Source organism: Eimeria maxima, genomic scaffold, assembly GCF_000499605.1.
Source record: "Eimeria maxima Weybridge genomic scaffold, Emw_scaff6, whole genome shotgun sequence".
Classification (NCBI taxonomy): domain Eukaryota; phylum Apicomplexa; class Conoidasida; order Eucoccidiorida; family Eimeriidae; genus Eimeria; species Eimeria maxima.
In genome coordinates this window covers 123447-145734 of record NW_013566631.1, presented here as the reverse complement: position 1 = coordinate 145734, position 22288 = coordinate 123447, and the positions used below count along the sequence as shown (strand labels likewise).

Below are 22288 nucleotides of genomic sequence, written 5' to 3'. Positions count from 1 at the left end.
ATATATATATATATATATATATATAGTTTCGAAGGAGTGCTCGAATCGTGCAGGATGCGAGCAGACTCTGTAAAGGACGTGCCATTTTCTGTCATCCAAGACAGCTGCCCACAATCTGACCGTTCCCATTCGGATTTCCGGTAAGCCAAGTGCGTTGCTAAACCCGCAATATGCCATCTCAAAGGTACTGCGGTTTAAGCGGACTCTAAAACTTCTCAATTTGCGGCTTGAGCCCGCAGTGTGACTAACGCTGTTGAGAAAGCATTGGAGTACGTTGAAAAACGATACTTCAAGGAATACCCATGTCTCACTCAAAGCCCAGACGTACAGGTGAGCGTTCAGAAAAATGATGGCATCTTCAATTCAGAGATCATTAGTTAATATTACAGTTTGTGCATTTTTGGATTTATAATTCTTACATCACTAGGAGCATGCGACCACCAGTCTCCTACAATGATTTTTATATGATGAAACCACCTGTTTCCACGGCTTCACACGTACGTCTATACGTCCTGCAGGTGGTAGGACAGCACGCAGGAACTTCCTTTAGCTCCCGAATACGTCCTTCGACTCGCCACACCAGCGCTGTTGGCTCGCGGCCTGTGTTGGCGGGTCCAACAGGTAAGTTCTCCAGTAGAACGGCTCCAGAAACGGTTGTAGTTTTACAGCGATGTAGAGGATTGATATTGTCTAGTGGAGCCCCCCCAGAAACGGTTGTAGTTTTACAGCTATGTAGGGGATTGATATTGTTTACTGATTAGTGGGGCAGAATTGTACATGTCCTGCGCTGTGCAACGACCATGCGATACGGGATGCATTTCCGCTACTTGATTGCTGCGCAGATGATTCTGCTCCACCTGTCCAGTTCCCCAAAGTCCGAGGCTTGGTTATGCGATGACTCGTGCCTGTCTATTCAGGCAGGTACATTTGCAGTAAGACTAGTCAATTAGGTTCAAAGAAAGGCACTTTGCTTTGTAATTCCTGAGTAATTCAAATAAAGGCTGGCGATGTTTCACTTTATTTACACGAATTGTATCGGGCTGACGATGTCAGAACAATGATCGGCTGTTCCACAAATACAGGTGTTGCATCACATGGGTGCGCAAGACTGAGAGACATCCATTTCATCCAGAAAACTATCGACTCTCTCGTACTTCCCCCGATAGCTGCACAACAATATTCGAAAGCTTTATGACATGGACAGCACGGAGTACGAGCTCCTGGGGTTGCACCAAACAGGGATGCTACCTCCTGCCCTTTGGGCCACGTTCATTTTCCTGCAAAAATGCCCTTTGCAACGCCTGTACTGAACACTGCGGGGAACCAAATTTCTCGGCTGGAGAGGTGGAACGTGTACGTCAGCGGTCTGCTTCGTCACAATTCCTGTATACCAAACTTGGGCGAGCCACCAACAGTGGTACCCACCAAAAGAAACAATCAGGTGGCTGAGATACAGGGCGCCCGGCAGTGCTGAGCCTCTATTCGAGCCGACTGCGAGAGCTGATGCCATGAAGACGAGAAACTACTGGGTCAAAACTCTGCAGAAGCGTTTTGCTAGTGCTTTGTGTCAAGCCATCTGCGTTGCTGGTCAGCATGAGCAAACGCAGTGTGGAACAAAAAAAAAAGATGTAAACATCCGTTTGGCACAATATACAAGTTCCGCCCAAGCGAAACTGTAGATGAGGAGGCTTATACGAAATTGAGCTCCCTAGCTCAGCTCCTTCTAGCTCACACTGGAACGACTGGAAGGAGGCGATGCTTCACCAGCTTCTTTGGAGCTACCCGTTAGTAGGGACTCATAAGATGCGGTCCGTGGCACAGCAGATGTGTCAGCACTGCGACTCCCCGTATGCTGACAATCTCCAGCGGTCCCATCCCCTTTCTTCTGCTGCATTTGCTGCAGCCCTGCTACGTGTGCTTCGTCGTCATTCCGGGTGCGACTGGCTGCAGAGGCGAACGAATCGCAACGGCTGGTTAGGGGATCTGTTGATTCGAATGAAGAATACGATCCAAGACCGTCGGCGGTTCCCGCCGTAGATGCACGAATCGCTGCAGCCTCTCTTGCTGCAGCCTCCCCAGCCTTCGTTGCTGCGCCTGCTGCAGCAAATGCTGCACTGAATGAGTTCCTCGGCATGCCCACTTTGGAGCCCTCAGGAGACCGGGTACGCTCAGGTGTTTCCTGAGCTAGCGCCATGAACATCGCACTCGTGCTGCTGCATGCATGCATTTCACGGGTGCTCCGCGGCAGCCAAAGGCGTGTTGCAGAGCTCGTTGGAGCAGCAGCACTAACAGGTGGAGGTTCAAACCTGGCACTAGTGAAATGCGCTGGTGCCACGCTCCGGCGAGAAGACGAGTCGGCATGACTCACAGCACCTGTCTGTGCAGATGCGCGACATCCTTTGGGTTGTACTCCTTCGAGAACAACAGATGCATCTGCCCCAATCCTGAGAGACGAGTAAGCTGGAGCAGCATCTTCACTTTTACTTCGGCGGTTCTCCGATGGAGCAATGCTTACTCCCAAATTTGAGGAAGCTGACGCCACGGCCGTGCAGGAGCCTCCGCAGCTGTCTCCAGCAGCAGCGTTCGTGTCGCCCATGCTTAAGTGTTGCTCCACACGCCCTGCAGCAGTGAACTCTCCAGTAGAGGCTCCTGGGGCCTCACTTGTTCGTGTAGCTGTTTGCGTGGCTGCGCCAGCCTCCGCCTCTTTCACCTGAAGCCCCAACAATGCGGCTGCACGGAAACCGGGACCAAGCGGTTGCAGCACATGGCCAGACTCCGCTGCTACTGCAACTGAACTGCCCCTAGTTGCGGGGGGAGACAACGAAAACCCATCCAAGGGAAGCTGCATTTTCGGGCGCATGGCGGTTTGTAGGTGGCCTTCAACAACAGCAGAACCATCCAAGCCGACGGCATCCACAACAGCACCAGGAGCTTCAGTGCTGCCTTCAGAAGCGGAAGCACAAGCAGCAGCTGGTGCAGTAGGTTGCTGCATTCCAGGTGCAGCATCTGCTGCACTCGTGACCCGTCGGAAGCCGATTGGGCCCAGTCTAAACGCCGAAATGGAAACAACGGATGGCAGCAACAGCCTACCAGGTGCATTTGCTGTCGATGGCCGTTCCTGTTGTTTCTGGGTACTGCTGCTGGCACCCTCTGATCTGTCTAATGATGCAAGTTCAGCCCCCTCTGATGCCGAGCGGCGAATGCATTCCGTTGGCTCCTCCAGATGCTGCTGCGCTGCGGCAATGCCAACTGAGGTGCTAATTTCCAGCTGCGGATCCCTTAAGTAGCTGGAAGTGCTACTGCTGCTACTGCTACTGCTGGTGTTGCTACTGTTGCTGCTGCTGCGGCTGAGCCCGTCGAACAGGCTTTCGCTAGAGTCTGACGAGCTGCTGCTATCTTCTGGTACCCCGGACGCTCCAATGCTAGCCACTGCGGTGGCCGCGTCAGTTTGGGGATGAGAAGAACGGCCATCTTCCGCCTGGTCGAGTCCAAAGTAATAGTTCAGGGCAAGGGTTCGCTTCGCTGGCATCGGCGACGGTGTTGGGAGCACAGCCGTCGGAGTTTGGGGGTTGTGGCTCTCTGGCAACACTGCAGTGCCCGTCACTGACGAAGTAATTGGGACCGAGGAGTCCTCTTCCTCGTCTGAGATGCCGCCTTCGCTCTCTCCGTATTCCATATGCGGCTCGAAAGCAACTGACCAGTAATTAAATGCATTGAACTGTAAACACGTGCCACACAACTTGGGTCACACGGTGCATCGTCCCCTACAGTGCATATAGGCACGTCTGACTGCGGTAACTACAGTGTGAACTACAAAACAGTAAGCAAATGCTCCTCTCAAGAAACTGGAACTCGGCAACCCTTCAGAGCACGCCATGGAATGCCATGCATCTAAAGAAGGCACTATTCCCCTAACCGGTACCAGCTGGAAGATACCATGGCAACACCAACGTATTCATCACCCACGTGAGAGGGATCAGTTCGACGCATGTACGGGCATCGACACGTATGTTCTTGTCGCTCATTCCCACCGCTCTGCTTGCTGCCCTGCGTTGCCGCAAAACCTCGCGGACGCGGCTGCTCATTTTGCGGCTGTACGAGGGAGGATGCAAGAAACATAGGTACGGGTACGGAGCCATTCGTTGCAGAAGCTACGGCTGTATCCCTGGACGGCACACGCCGCTATTCGAGATCATACACAGGGGTTATCAAAAAAACACCCCTAGTCCCGAATGGGCCTACAGCCAGTTAGCCTTCACTATCAAAACCGTACGATGGCTGCTGCTGCAGCTACTAAGAATTTTACAATTGTGCTTAGCTGCTGATGTCCCCGCCGGTAATAGTTTCTCCGGAGGGTGGTGACAGGGTCTAACGCGTCATTCTCAGGTAAGCCGGATAGTGCGCGAGGGTTCATGCGCCCCTGCGCTTCAGCCCCTCTTCATGCTGACTCGCTAGAAACCCTAGCCACCAAGCCAGCTAAGAAACAAACGAAAGAAACGAAACCCATGAATTCCAGAGGAATATCCATACTAGCACATGCACTCGTGGTAAACGCTATCAGTTCAAGAGCGCCAAAGTGGCCACTCCTCCCACAAGAGCGGAACGCCCTCCGCAACAAAAATTCACCAGGGAGAACCCTTTACGGTCTCTGGAGCAACGAAGGGCATTTACTGGTAATGCGACACGAACACAACAAACTCCACCCAGGTTCCCACAATAAGAGAAAAACGTAACGAATGGGTGGGTGTTTGAGGAAAGGGTTTATGAGATTCCACAGAGGAGCTTGAAACAACGAACGAATTCACAGCGATGCATAGGAGGTGGTGGCCTCAATCATCTTCCCTGAACAATTGGTGCAGGGGATGGGGGGAATCCACCATTCCTTAAGTCAAAAGATAGCTATTCGAGAACGAATGTGCACACTCTGTTTTTGCCTCGAGGGCGAGGGCAACGAGATGAGTTCCAACGCTCAAGAGCCCCCTTGGCATGTTGAGCCAACCCACGGCAAAATTCTGCAAGCAACCACTTTAAAAGTCTAGTGCACCTTTTTTTCGCGACAAGAACATCTCCACTCTTCAGGAGACCAGGAAGGTGCCTCGTCTGGCTTCTACTGCGATGTTACTACAACTGTACTTTTATTTAAAGAGTAATTTGGTGGGGCTCGTCATTACAGCCGCTACAGCAGACGGCAGTAGGGGAGGCCCAGTTGTCATCCTGCTTGTCTACGTGTAGTATGTACTGCAGCCTTTTGCGCTGCCTAACCTCTTCTTCTTCTCTTTCCTCAAGCTCCTGTCCTGGCTGTCCTCGGGACACTGGCGAATTTTTTAAAGGCGGGAACATATGGTCAGCAATCTCGCTCATCGTCTCGTACCTACAAGTCCAATTGACATAACAGGAAACATACAAGCTGTGCGTAAACGTCCAGTGCCACTGCTTCAAGGAGAACAGCGGACACAACACCACTACCGCGGAAGGATCATCACCATCATCCATTAAGCCAGCACATACACCCAGTACCATAGCGCTGGATGTAGAAGCTCCCTTGCACGACGAAGGCTTGTTGCACTGTTGGCTCACGTTCGCGCGTAAGTAGAGTTGCTGATGTGGTGAATAACACCAGCTGTGTCGATGATGAAGATTTTCGCCTCCGGAATGCCAACATGGATGTACGCCCGGTGATCCTGAGACAAACATACGCCTGGTGCATCTACTACAACAGAGCCAAATGATCTGCTGTGCCCCCTAATCATCTATCATTACTGCCCACAGTGATAGCACTTTCAAATGTTTGGTGACTAAGTATAGTGTCACTTTTGCACGGAGACAAGGCATACCGATTCTCTGTTACCAAACCCAGCGTAGAAGGGGTTTCTGTTCGCTGGGAAGAGGCTACGAATGTCCCTTAGAGCCGCAATTTTAAAAATGTACGGTTTCCTGTCTATCACTTCACGGCGGAAAGAGGGAAAGAGCCTGTCAGGACTGAGTATCAGAGGTCCATCTGTCAACCGCATACAATGGATGGCAAACATACACCTGCCCTAAGTTGAACCCCTAAGGAGAAAAGAATATTCATAGTTTCAAGAAGACAAATACATCCGTAGTCGAATACTAAGCGTCACTGGACTAAAACTCGGCGCGGCAAGCCTGCAAGCACCTGTACACAGCTGCAGATGCATGCAATTCTACACATTCATGGATGAAGGGATCCTAGCATCCCCAAGCACAGTACCGGGGACCAACGAAATGCTAAATTCGCCAAAATCAGTAAGAAGCACCGGCAAAGCATTGACAAGCACTCACCTGGGAGTTTGTCTCTTTCCTTCTGTGTCAGCCCGAAAAGGTAGTCACGAGTGGCGTCGGCCTGACCGATAGCCCGAGCCGTGAGATAAAGGATAAGATATCCGCTTCTTTTGATCTTTGTAAAAAGTTCTGCTACGCCTGTGTGAGACCAGTCTCTCCCCACGATAGGCATCAGCTGTCCAAGAACATCCGATCTGCAGGTGGCAATTCGTCACAACTGTTCGTGGCAAGAATAACAATAAAGTGGGAAAAGGGAGGAAAGTGCAGGGGCAGCGGGCAATATGCCAGCAAACGCTTCCCTGCTCACTTGCGAACTGCAGTAACACGTACCTTGTGATAGTGCCATCTACATCCGATACTACGATTTTGATGTCTGTAGGCCAAAGATAGATTGTTCCGCAGACGCTCTTTTCCCCCTGGAGAGAAGAGCTGACAGTGAAGCACACGCTGTTGGCCCCAGGCTTAAGATCGAGAGATTCCTGTTCACATACAGTAGACCGAGGCTAGTACAAGCGCTCAGAGGCTTTGCCTGCTTGTGGTTCCCCTCCCTCGACATAAAAGGGTTTACCATTCATCGCCTCCAACTCATACGCTTGCACTAATGAAGAGGAATAGCAGAGGGCCTCACCAACTGTTGTGGAGTTGGCCTTAGAGACCTCCTAAGCCTCTTTCCTGTAGAGGGCTCCATGCTTGGAGCAAACGCAGGGGATTCGCTGTCACTGTTGACTCCGCTGCTGAACGATGCACCTTCAAAACCAAGACACAGGCATTCGGACAATCAGCAGCTCTAAAGGGATCCATTTACCTCGTGGGAACTGCAACGTCAATGTCTAAGAATCGGTGACGAGCAGCATAATTGCAGGGAAACCCACTCCACAATGGCGAGCTAATGATCACTATGTGCAATGGACATTTCTAGAAGCCACACCGAAGTCTGCTAAGCTTTTATCTCACCATGGAGCTGATCTCTTTTGGGACTACCTTGGGAGAATTCAGCGGAGCTTAGCGGTTCAGGTCTGGGCCTCAACACTCCTGAGCTGCTGCCTACACCGTCTGTTTGCCACGGAGCCCAGCTAGCCCCCTCTCTATCTGTGTAGGTGATATCTGCTGTCATGAGCCTTTTGACGCTGTCTAGCGATAGCGGGCGATTGAACAACAACCAGCTAGCCAGAAGCGGCAGCGCCACCTTTGCCGGGTAGTATGGAGGCGTTCTTTCGAAACACGCCACCAGGGAGGGGTGGTACCACAGAGACGGGTTCTCATCAAGGGCTTCCCAGGTAACAAGGTTTGCTTCAAACACATCGGCGTCGTGTTGGGCTTCGTCTGCCGTGCCGAACAAGACATGGCCGCAAAGAGAGAACTGAACAGCAGCACGACCTTCCTCTGCCTGTCGTCCCAAAGTCCGTTCAGCTTCTGGCAACGAGCCGGATGGGCTCCCTTCCATCAAACCGGCGTTGCTCTCATATCTGGCTGCAGTTCCCCATGCAGACCTCCACGTGGAAGAGGCGTCTTGAGTTGTTACAGAGGCTGAAGGGGCACCCTTTGGAAGGCTGCCATCAGTACCCAACGAAGGAGACAACCCACTAGTGCCTCGTGTCAAGTCTGACCCTGTTTGGGGGTCCACCGGCCTGCGGGTATCTTGCAAGACTGCAGAAGCCGCCGTCGAGAGCGTTACCCCCTGAACTGGGTGGGAAGGCGGCAGCACGTTCGAGTCCTGTGGTGCTGGAGGCATAGACGCATCTGTTGAGAGGCCGCATTCACGCCGAGGGGAATGCACAGGAGAGGAAAGCGGGCTGGCAAGGTCTTCTTCGGCAACTCCAATGCTGTCCTCGACTTCTTGCATGAAATATGCTTCCCCCGCAGCTCCTAGTTTCATAACAAGGGCGGTCGGCTTGTTGTTAACGGTCACGGAAACGATTTTTTCCCTCGAACGCAGCAGCTTGGCTTTCCCAAACCGCACATGGAACGGGGTTGAGTGGAGCTCTCCGGTGTGCGGATTGCGTACGCATATGATGTCAATGCAACCGCTAAGCGTCGCCTGATTAAAGTCAAGCGCATTGCTGACGCTGCTGACGATTCTGCCCCACATGTTTACGAGAGAAAAAGCAGCGCCTAGGTACCCGTGTGTCCCCCTTGCATGCCGACGAGGACGATGTCTTACATGGGTTGCCCAGCAGGCAGCAAGCCGAGTCTGCTACTGCAGTAACTCGCAAAAAGAAGAATATTCCGATCCTGGCATATATACGCGAAGTGTGTGCGCTGGGAAAGCAGAAGCGCCTCCTGCACGCAGAGGCAGTCGGCCAACGGAGGAGTGCCCGCGACAACCGCTCCACAGCCCCCCCTTCAGCTCCTGTTTCAGCAATCTGGGAAAAAGCCAGGTGTCGGAAAATTGCTAACAACGGGAGTCCGACGTCACAGAAAATGATGTGTCGTTTTCAGCATCGCGGTATGCCCCGTCGTTCCTGCTACCTCAGGCGCCGGGTCAGCTACATCAACGAGGGAGTCCGGTGAGCATCAGTGCTGTTTTGGCGGCTAGTTATTGCTAATCCTGTGCCATACACCCGAAACAACAGACCCACGACAAAAACGAAGCAAGAGCCAACGTCGTAGTAACGGAAGCCGCCGCCTTGGGCAGGCCCACCAGCCCAGCCAACGCTTTCTTTGGGGCTCACCTGTAATTCCAAGTTGAAATTCAACCATAGAGCATATGGTCTGTAGAAGACCGAAATATGGTGTATATATGTACTTCGGCTCACAAGTTAGCGTGCTGTGCGCGTTTGCTTCTGTGGCCATCCACCGCCGCACCGGTCCGATGCATTAACTGTAACGAATCAGAAGGCACGCACAGTGAAATTAGTATTGACTTTGGCTTTACTTTGTTCCCCTGATTCCACTGCACATCTGTGTGTGAGGAGAAATAGGCCTTTTCTTCCAGAGCGCGTGGCAATATTCTCCCGTCGGACTTACCAGTTGCTTACCAGCGAACAGGCGTACACCTAAACAATAGTAGAAGCGCCACTCTTTTCCTCTGTGAAGAACAACTGGAGGTTGTCCCTCTGCAGGCCTATAGTTCCTTCTACTTAGACGCCACGGTAGTTGGAGTACACTTGTGAGCAGCGGATACCTTTTGGTTTGCCTCATGATTTTCGGCGTAAACAATGGCGAAAGTAGATGGAGTTGTGTACAAGATAACGGAGGCGCAGGCGAACTGCTTTAAGACTGCATTTGGCATTTTCGATTCAGATGGAGACGGCTTCGTCACTCGCGAGTGTGCCACACAGTCTGCTTCTCACTGATCATGCCGGTTTTCTAGCCATCTAAGCATCCTTGTCAATCACGTACCACAGTGTGCCTCCTAGGTAATTGTGTCTTGTAAGGCCATTCCTTCAGTCTTCTTAGCTGGGCTGCTATGCTCTCCGAAGGGAATTTGTTAAACTTTACCGCTCCGTGGGGCAGTCACCCTCTGAGGCAACTTTGAAGGAGCTAGTCGAAAAGTTTGACCCGGAGAATACAGGGAAATTCGACATTCATACATTCTTGCACATCTGCGAGTCCCCATACTTCGCTGACCCAATGAAGGAAGAAAGGCTGGTTGAATGCTTTCGCATGTTTGATGACGATGCCATCGGGAAGATAAGTATTCCGGAGCTGAGATACGTACTCCAACAAATCGGGGAACCGTTGACAGACGACGAAGCTGACAAGTTTATTGAATGGGCGATGAAGGTAATCTGGAAACTTTCTTCCTCTCAGCTCCGGCGGTATCCTCAGGCACCTGCTGATGAGAGACGCCGGCAACAAAACAAAACGCCGCGAGAAAAGTACCATCTGGTTGCGGCAAATCCTACTCCCCACGTGATTCATGTAGGTTAACGTTCTTTTTGGAGTTCTTTGACACCCCATGGGTGTTTCCTGTTATGAGTCTTGCTGTATGTTTAGGTGCCTGATGCGATTTCGGATGGAGGAATGCTTAACTACGATATTCTCGCACGGGAGCTTATGAACAGGGACCCCGATGTCTTATAAAACAAACGCTTCGAGACACATACTTCGTTGGGGGAAGCTGTTTATCCCTAGATCGCGACACCCGTGGTAGCCGTACGCACAGTTGTACCGAATCCACGCAAAATGCCTGAGAAGGCTGCAGGAAGCACTTATCATCTCGCCTTTTTTGGTTCCTATCCCCATGATATTCGAGGGGTTTTCTTCTGAGGTACAAATGGGGTTTATGTGCTGCCTAGAGAGCCTTTTATGCATGCGTTGGGACAAGAAGCCCACCCCAGCATAGTTAGCATTAGTGTTGGGCATTGAGCTATACTAAACTGCTCGTGCGAACTAACAGGTGAACTGGCTGTCCATTTTACCGCCCGACGCACAGCACTGAAGCCATATGGCCATAACATAGCTTCTTGTACTGTTGTAATGAGCAATCTGCTATATTTGAGCTCCTTCAGAGGTTACCACCCACTATGTGAAACTATGGCAGAGCTAACAGCTGAAAACTAACTGGCGTTGAAAGGATAGCTGGAAAATAACAGCAACGCAAGATCGGGCAGAATATGCCAGGGCAGCCAATCAAAAAACCAAGGTGCAGCGGTGAGCTCCTGGCGGCAAAAGATGGGAAGTTTAGGCTTCAGTATTAGGCAAATCGAGGCTGTTAAGACGCAGGCTGAGGACCACCACAATGCCGACGGCTGGCACAGCATGGGCATGCCTCCCGAAAAGGTTAGCGCCTTCTTCATCGAACAACTTTCAAATGGTGTTGGGAACAAAGGAAAATGCATCTAGCGATGTTGCGTTTTCTGCTTGCCTAATATTCCAGAGAATGGGCAAACTTCAAAAAGGTGGTAAATTGGGAGCTCGTTCACTCGCCTCCATTTAATGCATGGGGCAGATGTCCTTGCCGACTAAGAGTACGCATTGCACTTTTCAAACGAATTTTACGCCGTGTACCACTGAATCCAGGTCCAACTTTCATTTTCACCTTGTTGTGAAACAAGTATATGGGGTACGTGGGAGTGTTTCAGGACCTGCTTGGTCTTACAAAAAGGGACCCCAAAAGAAACGGTCTTGCGCCTTAAACCTTAATAAACACTGCCTTTGTTGCCACGGTGTGCATATAATTTGTCGAGAATCTACACATAATCAAGCGACATATCAAAGTAGCGCCAATGAAGATGGCAGAGCAATCGCCCTTGATGGGATTTGCACGCCTAGGGGGGCCTCCGAACGAAGCAAAGCCCGAGTAAAAGCCGCGACACCAGTTCATGCATGCTTCATATCAGCATGCTACGTTGATATGAAACATGCATGAATTGGTGTCGCTGCTTGAAGAGCTGAACGAGCCGGGTCGGCACTGAAATACCGAAAACAATGAATACATGTTTTTGCACCGGTCTCACTGCACCATGCAAAGACCTAACAACCTCAAGGCTATTTGCTTACTTGTGCAGCTCAATACGTGCGGGCAACGAATAGAGAAGCGTGCCTTCACCACCTGTCCTCTGGAGCCACTCAAGTCACTTGCGTACAAAGTAAAGGCTTTGATTCTTGCGAGCTATGAAGACATATCTGACTCGGCATCATCATCAAGAAGTGATTCTGGTAGAAGTGTCTTGTCAAGGCCATTCAGGAGCTCATTTACTTTTTGTCTTAGTGTTGCATTTGCTGCAACAGCCTTCGCCAGCTGTTGCTGAAGGCGCTGTTTCTGCTCCTCCGATTCCTTTCTCATCCGTTCTTGCCGTTGTTGCTCCTCCAGTAGCCTCTGTGCTGCAGCCGTCTGCCGCCTGTCAGAAGCTTCCTGTATTCGTGCCGCCTTTGCTTCTGCCAAAGCAGTCAGACTCTCAAACCGCCTCTTGGCGTCTGCCGTCTCCCTCTCAGCCCTGCGCTTTGCCGCATCCCTCTCTGCCTCTGTTGTTGCTAACCTCGTCGCCGCATCAGCTAACTGCTGCTGTTGGGTACTGCAGGTCTGCTGAAGCTGATCACACTTTTGCTGCAACAGGGCATGTTCCTGTTGTAATGCGATACGGCTGGTCTCTGCCGCTGCAAGGCTGTCCTCCAGCTGCCTTTTGGAAGCCGTTAGCGCAGCTGCCTTTGATGCAGCGTCCTTGTTCTGTGCGTTTAACGATTCCTTCAAGCGTGCTACTTCCGCTTCAGCTGCAGCTTGCGCCTGTTGCTGGTGCTGCTGCACAGTCCGGTGGTGTTTCGCCGACGTAGCAAGCTCATTTCTTGCCTGTTCAGCATCTGCGCTTGCTGCAGCTGCTCTCCTTTCTGCCGTCTCCAGCTTCACCACGGCCTCTCCGTGTGCTCGTTGCAGCGCCTCCAGTTGCAGTCTCAACTTCTCGGCTAGTTCCTCGGCTTGCAGTGCTCTCTTCTCCAACGTGTCTCCCTGCGCAGTCCGCAGAATTTGCATCTCCGCCTCATGCTGCCCCCTTAGCTGATCGAGATGGCGTTGCAACAGCCCAGCGCTTGCAACTGCCCTCTCTTTCTCAACGATAGCAGCATGCAACTGTTGCCTGAAGCCCTCTGCCTGCTTCCGCGCTTCCTCCGTATCATGCGCTTGAACTGACAGTCTTTGCTCTAAATAGTCCGCGACTTCCTTTGCAGCTGCTGTCTCCCTCATTGCAGCTTCCGTCTGTTGCTTCAAAGCATCAAGCTCTTTCTGCAAAGAAGCAGCTGCCTCGGCTCCAGTGCGTTCTCTCTGCAGGTCCTTCTGCAGGGCTTCCTGCTGTCTCATCACGTCGGCCAGTGTGCCGGAAAGCCTTTCCGCCTCCTGTTCTGCTGAAGAAAGCTTCCTGGAGAGCTCGTTCTTCTGTTCAATAGCTTCCTGCAGCTGCAGAGCCTGCTTCGCAACTGTGTCCTCCTGCTTTGTTAGCGAATCTTCTTTTGCTGCAACTGCAGCAGCCCGTCTCTCCGTTTCCGCTATCACCAACCTCATCTCTTCCAACGCAGCTTCGCTCTGTTGTACATGGCATTTAAGTAGGTGGTTTTGGCTTAAGAGCACCTCGCTTTGTTCAGACGTTAGGGTGTAGAGCTCTTCCAGCTCATTCCTTTCCTGTAAGAGAGAGCTGTACGTTTTTCCTCCTCCATTGACGCCTGAAGAGCCCCCAGCCTCGGCCTCAAAGAGTTGGTGAAGGCGGGCTGTCTTACTGCGAAGCTCTTCGGCTAGCTGTTCGTTTTCTCTGGTTACCCCTGCCACTCTCGCACTGAATCCTTCAATTACCTTTTCCTTTTCCCTCGATTCCTCCTGAAGTTCCAATATCCTTTCGTCATAAGCAGCAAGCAGTGGACTGACCAGTTGCATGTTAAGACACCAAGGAGGCAATGGCAGCGTTTCTGCCTGTTGTTGAAGCTGTGTTGCCATTGCTGAGGCTGCGCTAGGAGCATTGCCACCTGCTGCGACGGCGGCAGCTGCCACTGCTTGGGAAAGACGAGCACTTCTAAGCTCCTTGGTTACCCTTTCTGCGTAGTCTCTGAGGCTTGCATTTTCCTGTTGAAGCCTCACTAGCTGCTGCATTAAAGCCAACTCATGAGGATGGCTCCTCGATGCGGTCGGCGCATTAGGTACAACGCGATGATTGGCTCCCAATTGCCAGCTTCCTCCTACGGCCTGCTGGCGTTGTTGAGACTGCATTGTGCTGGGGCCCTACAGAAGCAGGGGTCTCTTTGTGACAAAAACAAAGCGCACAGCCCGTTTCCGCTTCTTGCAGAGAGGGTCTCATGAAACGTAGAATTACTTACAATGTGCCAATTAGGATGAGTCAGTTGTTGGTGAATAGAAAACAGACTAGATCACCCATCTATGGAAACAAAAAGTCAATAGCCAGCTGTACAAGACTTCTGTGTGAAATTATACTTTATTCCGTCGTTATTCACCGGGGTAGAACTGTGTCCATCTGCTTATATCTAATAACCACTTAGTCCCTTTCCCAAAGTTTGCATATAAGACAAGCAGTAGCACACTGCATGATCTAAGACTGTGCGGCCCAGGGAGCATGGGCTACACCCCGACTGTGGTGTCGTCGGGTCCTGCTACCCTATCCAGTCCATGGGACCTTAAAAAAGACTAGCAGCTAAATGGAAACTAGAGCTCACATGACTAGGTTCTTGAGGGCTATGTTTGCATCTCCAGATTTAGCGTAAGTCTGAAGTGCGTGCATCTGGGTTGCAGTTGCCTGCTTGTTTCCTTGCATGCGTGTGCAGAGGCGCTGTAATTCACCTGGACAAAACTGGGTTTTTTCGATCTAAAGTTGGAATTGAAGCACTTCAAGAATTGGAGGGTACGTTTGAGAAGTTGGTAATAGTCATCTGGGCGCGTGACCAATGTGTAGGTAGGTCACCTGTTTCGTGCTCGTAATCCATCCTGGCCAAGCCAGTACTTCGTGAAGCACGCACACCTCATTTTCTGGTGAATAGCCTGCTATTAAAAATGTATGGCATATGAGGCGACTCATTTGCTGCAAGCAGCCGCGCCAGTAGTCCAGGGGTAGGATGCAACCCTCCCAAGGTTGCGACCCGGGTTCGAGTCACGGCTGGCGCACTGGGTTTTCGCCGTGTGCTGGTCCCATTACCGTTTTATTACATCTAACCATGTATCCGCGCTCCTAATAGATTCTATATGTAGGAATAACGCGAAAAGAATTGTGTATATCTCGTGCGTGAACGTGCCAAGGACACAAGCGAACGAGCCAGCTGAATGCCTTTTTGCCGTTGTTAACTTTCGGATATCCGCTTTTGACGAAACATATAAGGATTGGTTCGCCGTGGGCAGTGCGTGGCTGCCTCGAGGAGCATCTCATGGTCTCTCTGTGGCGCCACAAGCAACGAAGGGCCTTCACTTCCCTCCATGTATTTGCTTAACAGGCAAATACATAATAGAGAATTCCTGCATCTTTCACTATCACTATCCACTTTCCAGTGGACCTCAGAAGTCGATTACTCTTGTGATCTCTGCACGCCCTTCGACTTTTCCGTGTCCCAATGTTACGAAGAACGCACGTTGTAACTCATTAAGTAGCGGCCCATCGCTATCTAGCTTTTCGAAAGGGAAGCAATGGCCTGAGCCACCAGTGCATACGTAGTAACCTCGAAGTGGGGTTCCCATTCATATCCGCACGACCCATCTTTGGTGCTGCTAGAGCTGGCGAGTAGAGTTACCGTTGAATCAAACCCGTGGCCGGTGGAACCGCAAGTGCTGGAGAGCTGCTTAGTGTTCAGTAAGTATGAATTCCACTCGCTGCCTAAAACTGCAGTTTTATGTACAACATGGAGTAGTTATATTGCAAGAGGTCGGGGAACCTAAAGATAATATGGTTGCTTTTCGGCCTTTTCTACTGAAAAGCACAAAAGCCTCCCTTCCGTCCGTGATTCACAACCAGGTGCAAATGTTTACCCTTGCTCTGCATCAATCTATACCACATATACTGAAATAGAACACCATTCCGCCTGAAACGCTACGAAGGCAGTAGGCAATACTGTGGGAAGAATAGAAGTCCCTTAGTTGAGTGTCGACGGCGAGTGCTGCAACCGTGTCACTTGCGTTAGATTTTTTTACCATCTTTTGCCTGCATGTTGATGCTTCTTATAATGCTAATGATGCAGAACTACGTCCAGAACTGGAATTGTAGGGCGCTCTGAACGCGGCACCGAATTCACGGGTCCGCAGGAATCCAGCCCTCTGCTTGTCATGCGCGACTCAGCGGGTGCTCCGTGCCCCTTCATCCATTGCATCCTTCAAAAAACTCCCGTGATGGCGTCCCGCGCGTCTCAGCCATTTGTCCGCAGCTGCCTGGATTGACCTGTTGCCGCACACGGTTTCTGTGGAACTTCTGAATGAGCATGCAAAGCGCACCTGAGGCGCTAACTCTACAGAGTGCTCAGCATACGTAGCGCAGCCCTCGCCTGTATTGAAACTCTGAGGAATCAAAGTTACTTCAAGTGACGTGGGGATTACTATGTTAGTTGCTTCAAGTGACGTGGGGATTACTATGTTTCGTTGGATGCCATCTCAATTCTGAATCTGAGGTAGACATGTCTTCTGTCGTTCTGCAGCCTCCCGAGATATCCTCTCCAGTGCCATGTTGATTTTCTGGCGGTGTGCTTCCTGTTCAAGTGCACATCTTAGTGCCTTCATCATAGAGTTCATCTTTACGGATACCTCCACTGAAAACGGAGGCCTGGGGCAGATTTACGAGCGACTGCATAGTGTGTTTGTGATACATTGTCTATACGTTTTTGAGAGATATGGCCAGTTGTGTTCGGGATTTCGTCCATAAATATGAGATCCCGTATCTAAGCGTCGTACCTGCAGGCGACGCAAAGTTGAAACGTGGCCCCGGAGAGTTTCTTGTTCGCGCTCCTTGTGAGCTCTGATCACCTTTTGCTCCTCCTCCCACCCGCCTCTAAACCAAGCAAGTGCCGCCTCGTGATCTACTTTTTTAACAGGACGGTCATCAAGGTACCGCAAAGCTGGGAGATCTGCACAGCATGAACGTAAAACTTACCGCTAAGGGTACTATGCAATAGCTTTCTGATTGAAATTGCCACCTCTTGGCAGTAAAAGGATCCGTTATCGGACGATTCTGCAGGTGGACAAGATATTCCAATGTCGAGTGGGGGATGCCCATGGGAGTTCTGTTCTCCTGACCCGTACTTGCTATCAATGTCCGCCGATACTGCACGATTTGTCTGGTCACTGGGTTCCCCATCAAGCACAGAGTAGCCAGCCCTGGCAAAGACTTGAAGCACTCCACAAATCCTCTGCTTTCGTCAGCATTCGGAATACTATTTTCCGGCTGTGCTCCCTTCGCAGTTGGCCAGGGGGTAGGGGAGATACCATTTCTGTCTTTCTTTGAACTTTCCACCTTCACATGACACCCACTTGGGGCCGTCTGATTCATGTACGTTTTGTCATGTTGAGGGACATCTTCGTGCGAAGTTTCGCCTTCCTTGGGTGGTGTTGAAGGAGCAGAGATTAAAGCTGAGCAGCTGTTTTCATGAGGCACCGAGAGGCCAGGTAGCGCAATTTCGTCGTGAAAGCACAAAGAGTTGTAAGACATATCAACGTTTGTTAAGCTGGGACACCGTCTGAGACCCAAAATATCCTGCAAAGTCGAGCAGTACGAGGCAGACAATACTAAGACAGCTTTCAGTGGATGGCCACGTACGGATCATTCTGCGTGTTACCCACCGAAAGAGAGGTCAGCTTGTTACGAGCAATCTTGAAGGATGAAAGCCTCTTAAGTTTTTCAAGGCCCTCTATGCGGCAGATGCTGTTCTCCGATAGGTCCAAAACAACTAACTCCGGACAACTGTCGAGGTTTTCGATACACGTCAATCCATTTTGCCCAAGAAACCTAAGATGAACAGGCCATACGCAAACTATGATTGGTACCAAGTGAAGCCTGCACTTCCTATACAGGCCTTTTTCAAGCGCATTCGCTATTGCAACCCTCTGCACGAGTATAGACCAGAAGGGTACCCAGGCTGAGCCAGGTGGAAGCACCTCACAAGCACTTGAGCTTTGAGAGAGGATGAAGATTCTCTAGCCTTCGAATGCCATTTCCACCGAGCCAGAGAGCCTGCACCTCTGTATACTCCTCAAGGTTTTCGATCTTTTTGAACCCTCGGCGGTGCAAGTATAGCTTCGTATTCAACTCTGGCCGTTGGTAAAGCCCTGACTCTAAAACGACAGCAAGAAAGAAGCTTTCACGCATTTTTGCACTGTGCAACGGGCGTCGATTTCCTACGCAAACCTACGGTGCATCGTGAACCAGAGCAGGTCACCGCCAGCTGTACCTTGGCATATTTTGCGGATCATTTGCTTCGTCATCTGTGTCGCATCCTCCCGTGATGTTTGGGACCCCAGTCCAGCTAAAACCTCCTGCTTTGTACTGTGGGACTGTGATTTTGAAACGCAGGCCGTCTGTGGATCTGTGCTTGTTTGTTGGGGCCCCTCAAGGAAGTGCATATTTGGTTCCGTTTCGGCTTGCCCCATTCCCCGTAGAGAAAGCCTCGTCGCTGTCAGGGCAGTGAGGGAATATCTGAACTGAATGTTATCGAACCTGATTAGAATGTGTTGGCACCTGTAGAGTGAAGTGGGATGTTCGATAGAGGGTATCCTGGCGATAGCTTCTACCACTGACGCCTCTCCGAAATATTGGGAAGTGCAGAGCTATATCGAGCTCAGCAAGGTCCACTGAGACACTAACGCCCTCACACACGTCTAACCCCCCATTTAAGTGGAATGTCTTGTCTTGCACCAACACACGGCAACTCGAGATAACGCAGAGCAGATCCAGATCCGCGCACCGAACTAAATGCAGGTAAATGTGGACCTGCACAAGCTCTTGAAATGATGAAATAACGGTGCCTATTTCTGCAATACAATAGAACGATTGAGGAGAGGCATCTACAGGCACCGCCTGTAGATGCTGGCTGTTTGTTGGGCTGCTGAAATGAATGATATCGCTGGTCGTCTCCAAAGAAGTTGTGGATTTGCTGTATAGAATGTGTGCTCAATCGAGAATGTACCCCATTGGAGGAGTCTCTTTTCAAGTCACACCCGGTGTGCCCTCTATGCGACCCTCGGATATGAAGTCGCTGTGCACCTCGAGCGTGGTCCCACCACCCAAAAGTTAGCACCAGGAACTAGTAGGAAGCCCTATGAACCTTATGAGTCACATCTGTACTAATACACCTCAAGGGATTTGTTTGCTGGAGGAGCAAAACGCTGCAGTAGCCACTGAATGTTAGTCATTCAGTCACTGTATGCCAGTACGGCAGCTCCGCGCCTCGGCAGATTCCGTACAACTCCCTCTACCCACATACAGGTTATAGCAAAACAAACAGCAGGAAGACACAAGAGAACACTTGTCTGCACAATTGATAATTTTCTCCCCATTTTTTGTCTTGAAGGGTCATATCTGCTAATGTTAACAGCGTCGCCCGCGCGAGTTCTGTGCGCAGTTCCCGGTGGCAGCGACCACGGGGACCATTGCCTTGGAGCATTTGAATGCAAATCTTCCTTATTCCTTCCTTTTAACGAATACTTTCCATGCATTGGGAGGCCCCTGTATAGCCCCGTCTTTGCCTGGAAACACTTCGTTACGCTCAATCGTTTTGTAAGTCAACGACTACATGAAATGTTTACACCACACCACTCTGGAATACGGACTGCAAACCTACCCAAGATTACCCCAGAGAAGAAACCATCCTACAAACTGAAATATGCAAACTAGGAGTGTTTTGGCCTATCTGACTACTGGGGTAGGCTGTGCATTGTGCTGCTTCCGGCAGATAACCCTGGACAGCAATTAACAGCGGCGCTGACTGAGCTGTAAGTAGAACCAACGAGTAGGCATTTGACACTGACCAAGAGGAATTGAAGGTTGAGTCTGCTCTGCTTTGCAAGAAGGGCTCATTCCCATTTCCCCCCGCAAGTGCTGTAACGCTCGTGCGGTAGTCACCGTAGCAGCGATTGTTTTGCTCAACAGTACGTTATCGACTATCTGCAGATATCCTTACTTCCAAGTTTACGCCGGTCGTTTTTGGAGTGCCATCCCTTCTGTACATCAACAGTGCTTAAGCCCGAACTCAGTTCAGTTTGACGAAAATTCCCAAAGAGAAGCGCGTCGTTGAAATTTCCCAAGAATCATCTGCCCGCTGGGAAGTTCACTTTGCTGGAGGGTGTTTAACAGGATTGCCGGCCCTGTGTTCCGTGATGAGCTGAAATGATTTTAGGCTATTGCTGGCTTCGTCGTATTTGTATGCCATATGTTCCGTTCCATTCACTACAGGGTTCACGACGACCTGGTCAAAATGCTTTTGAAAAATACTTTATTAACGCGTTCACAAATGTTCTTCACTGCCTGGAATAACCACACTTGGGCTAGATACGCTCTCTCTGGCGTAGTAATATAGGAAGGGAAAACAATGAGGCGGTTGAATTGGGCACTAACAACAGAAGGCAAAGTTCTCCTCTTCAGGCGCCGGTAAATTTCCCAGCCCAACGAGCTCCATATTCAGCATGGGCTCGCTAGACATTGCTTTTGCTGTGACCTTCTCCCCCCCGTTTACAGTGCGTTATGATCCAGTTTGCAAAAAGGGCATTTGGTACTGCCACCAAAGATCGACCGTCGAATGACCTTAACTCACCAGTGTCCCCACTAAAGTATCCATCCCCTATTGTTTACATTCGCACACAAGCAAAATCGTCACAGCATTTCCAATTTGAGCGGAACACAGGCACAAAGGAGGTTTTAGCATCCTCAGTAAGGTAAATTGTCGTTCTCCGCAACCCCTCCACATGCCTGGGGAAGCATTACCTGTGTCGTATGTCCCCCTTGGCATTTTCGTCATTCTCTGTTGGACTGTCCACTGAGGGTCGAAACCTTCTTGAACTTCCTTTACGAAGCGTCGATCACTCGGAGCAAGGTAGGTCCAGTTTTCCAGCTGGTATGCAAGCCCATCTTTAAAGGAATAGTTACCACTCACAGCCAGACCGTCCTCCCACTCAGCTGTGTATCGACCGCCGTCAGGATAAATTAGAACTCCTATCAATAACGAAATTGAAACATAAAGTGGATGCAGCCACCGCCTTGAATATATAGGCATATATGTGTACATTTAGGGTGAAATATACTGACAAGCACATTTGCCGTTCATAACACTCTACCGGAGGTTTTGCCGCACATAGCTTGCCAGGGCAGACGTTCCATGGAGTTCAAGACTGTTAGCTAAATTCTGGACTTCCATGCAGAGCCACAATTTTGACTGCATCTCTAGTACAGGTGCTCATCCTAGAAAGCACTGTTGTGGCCCACAGAATATTGCGAAAAATAGTTGGTGCAACCGGGTACCCCCCTCCTCCTTCCCGACTTCAACAGCTTTTGAAGAGATATGTGAAGACCCAGATGGGATTTGCTTTCTCTTGTACTGGCTGAAACTGTTTGTGGCCCATGATGCACTGCATGAAGTGCAAGCACAGCCAGCTGTTTAGCATGGCCTTAGGATGAGCTCCCTGTACTTACCCCTCCCGTGGAAGTTACCTCCCTTGAACTGTCCCTCATATACAACCCCATTGGGGAGAACGCATCTCCCTTCTCCTTCCAGCCAGCCGTTGATCTTACGGCCGCTAAGGGTAGATCCGCTCCACTCCTGTTCCATGCTGCTGACGGGACTAGCGAGGACCTGCCGCAAGAAATAGCTGTCCAACAGTGATCATTCAGGCAGCTGTACCCACGGTAGTTCACCTTGGACTTCCCTGGCTAGCGCTTACTAACTATTTGGCATCCGAAGTTCGGGATTTTCTGTCCGCAATTTTCTCATTCTCCAGATGGATGGTGTAACTGCACTGGGACGTGGCTTCAGGTTGTTTAGAGCGGAAGACACATTCTCAAAAAATAAAAGATGTTGAATTTTCTATGTGGCTTTGCAAATCAATGCAATGTTTCACCCGGCTGCACTGGCAGAGCGTTGTGTCCAAATTCTCAGCCCCTGAAACAGTGCTGGCGCACGCTAAGGCAGCCAGAAAAACGTCGTCAAACCAAATAAGCTCATTTTTCTGAGCTTGGAGGTGGGTATAGACAGTATATGGGAGCAGTAGTACCAATTTACATATGGTTTCAGCTCCCGCTGCGCAGAGCTCAACCACCACGCGAGCGGTCACCTTAGCAGGGGTGCCACCGCAGGCGTCCTTCTGCTCCGAAATATTGCATATTAAAAAGCCCCAGCTCCTCAATAGGCTGATAGCCAAGTAGACTTGATTCAGCCTATTGTATTATTTTTTTGCTGTTCTGGATAATATCCAAGGCCCGTCCATGCTCGATTGTCTCGAGGAGCCGCTCGATCGAGCATAGTATGCTTCCCACTGTTTTTGAATGATTATTCGTCGTCCTGTCTTTAAGAACTTTTTAAGTTTAGTTAAGCTGCAGAGTATCTGGGGCTGTGGGCCTTCACGCTTCCGCTAGTTTCTACCAAACAGGCAGAG

General features: G+C 50.5%; 5 protein-coding genes across 5 annotated transcripts; 1 reads left to right on the top strand and 4 right to left on the bottom strand.

Moving 5' to 3' along the window:
- Positions 1–1723: 1723 nt before the first annotated feature.
- EMWEY_00001210 (hypothetical protein, conserved) lies at positions 1724–4085 on the bottom strand (the record flags this gene model as incomplete). Its single annotated transcript, XM_013482380.1, has 2 exons — positions 1724–3693; positions 3917–4085. The coding sequence occupies 2 exons, from the start codon at positions 4083–4085 to the stop codon at positions 1724–1726; spliced, it is 2139 nt and encodes a 712-aa protein (XP_013337834.1).
- Positions 4086–5139: 1054 nt separating this feature from the next.
- EMWEY_00001200 (lipin, putative) lies at positions 5140–8389 on the bottom strand (the record flags this gene model as incomplete). The annotated part of the gene is made up of 7 exons (XM_013482379.1): positions 5140–5371; positions 5578–5681; positions 5835–5998; positions 6301–6494; positions 6631–6779; positions 6929–7047; positions 7255–8389. 7 exons carry the CDS (start codon positions 8387–8389, stop codon positions 5140–5142), a joined length of 2097 nt encoding a protein of 698 aa, XP_013337833.1.
- A 1069-nt stretch (positions 8390–9458) lies between these two features.
- On the top strand, positions 9459–10326 carry EMWEY_00001190 (calmodulin, putative; the record flags this gene model as incomplete). The annotated part of the gene is made up of 3 exons (XM_013482378.1): positions 9459–9568; positions 9723–10026; positions 10240–10326. 3 exons carry the CDS (start codon positions 9459–9461, stop codon positions 10324–10326), a joined length of 501 nt encoding a protein of 166 aa, XP_013337832.1.
- A 1531-nt stretch (positions 10327–11857) lies between these two features.
- On the bottom strand, positions 11858–13933 carry EMWEY_00001180 (non-muscle myosin II heavy chain, putative; the record flags this gene model as incomplete). The annotated part of the gene is made up of 1 exon (XM_013482377.1): positions 11858–13933. One exon carries the CDS (start codon positions 13931–13933, stop codon positions 11858–11860), a length of 2076 nt encoding a protein of 691 aa, XP_013337831.1.
- Positions 13934–16016: 2083 nt separating this feature from the next.
- Positions 16017–18014, bottom strand: EMWEY_00001170 (leucine rich repeat protein, putative; the record flags this gene model as incomplete). Its single annotated transcript, XM_013482376.1, has 5 exons — positions 16017–16127; positions 16604–16776; positions 16952–17373; positions 17466–17654; positions 17809–18014. The coding sequence occupies 5 exons, from the start codon at positions 18012–18014 to the stop codon at positions 16017–16019; spliced, it is 1101 nt and encodes a 366-aa protein (XP_013337830.1).
- Positions 18015–22288: the final 4274 nt, after the last annotated feature.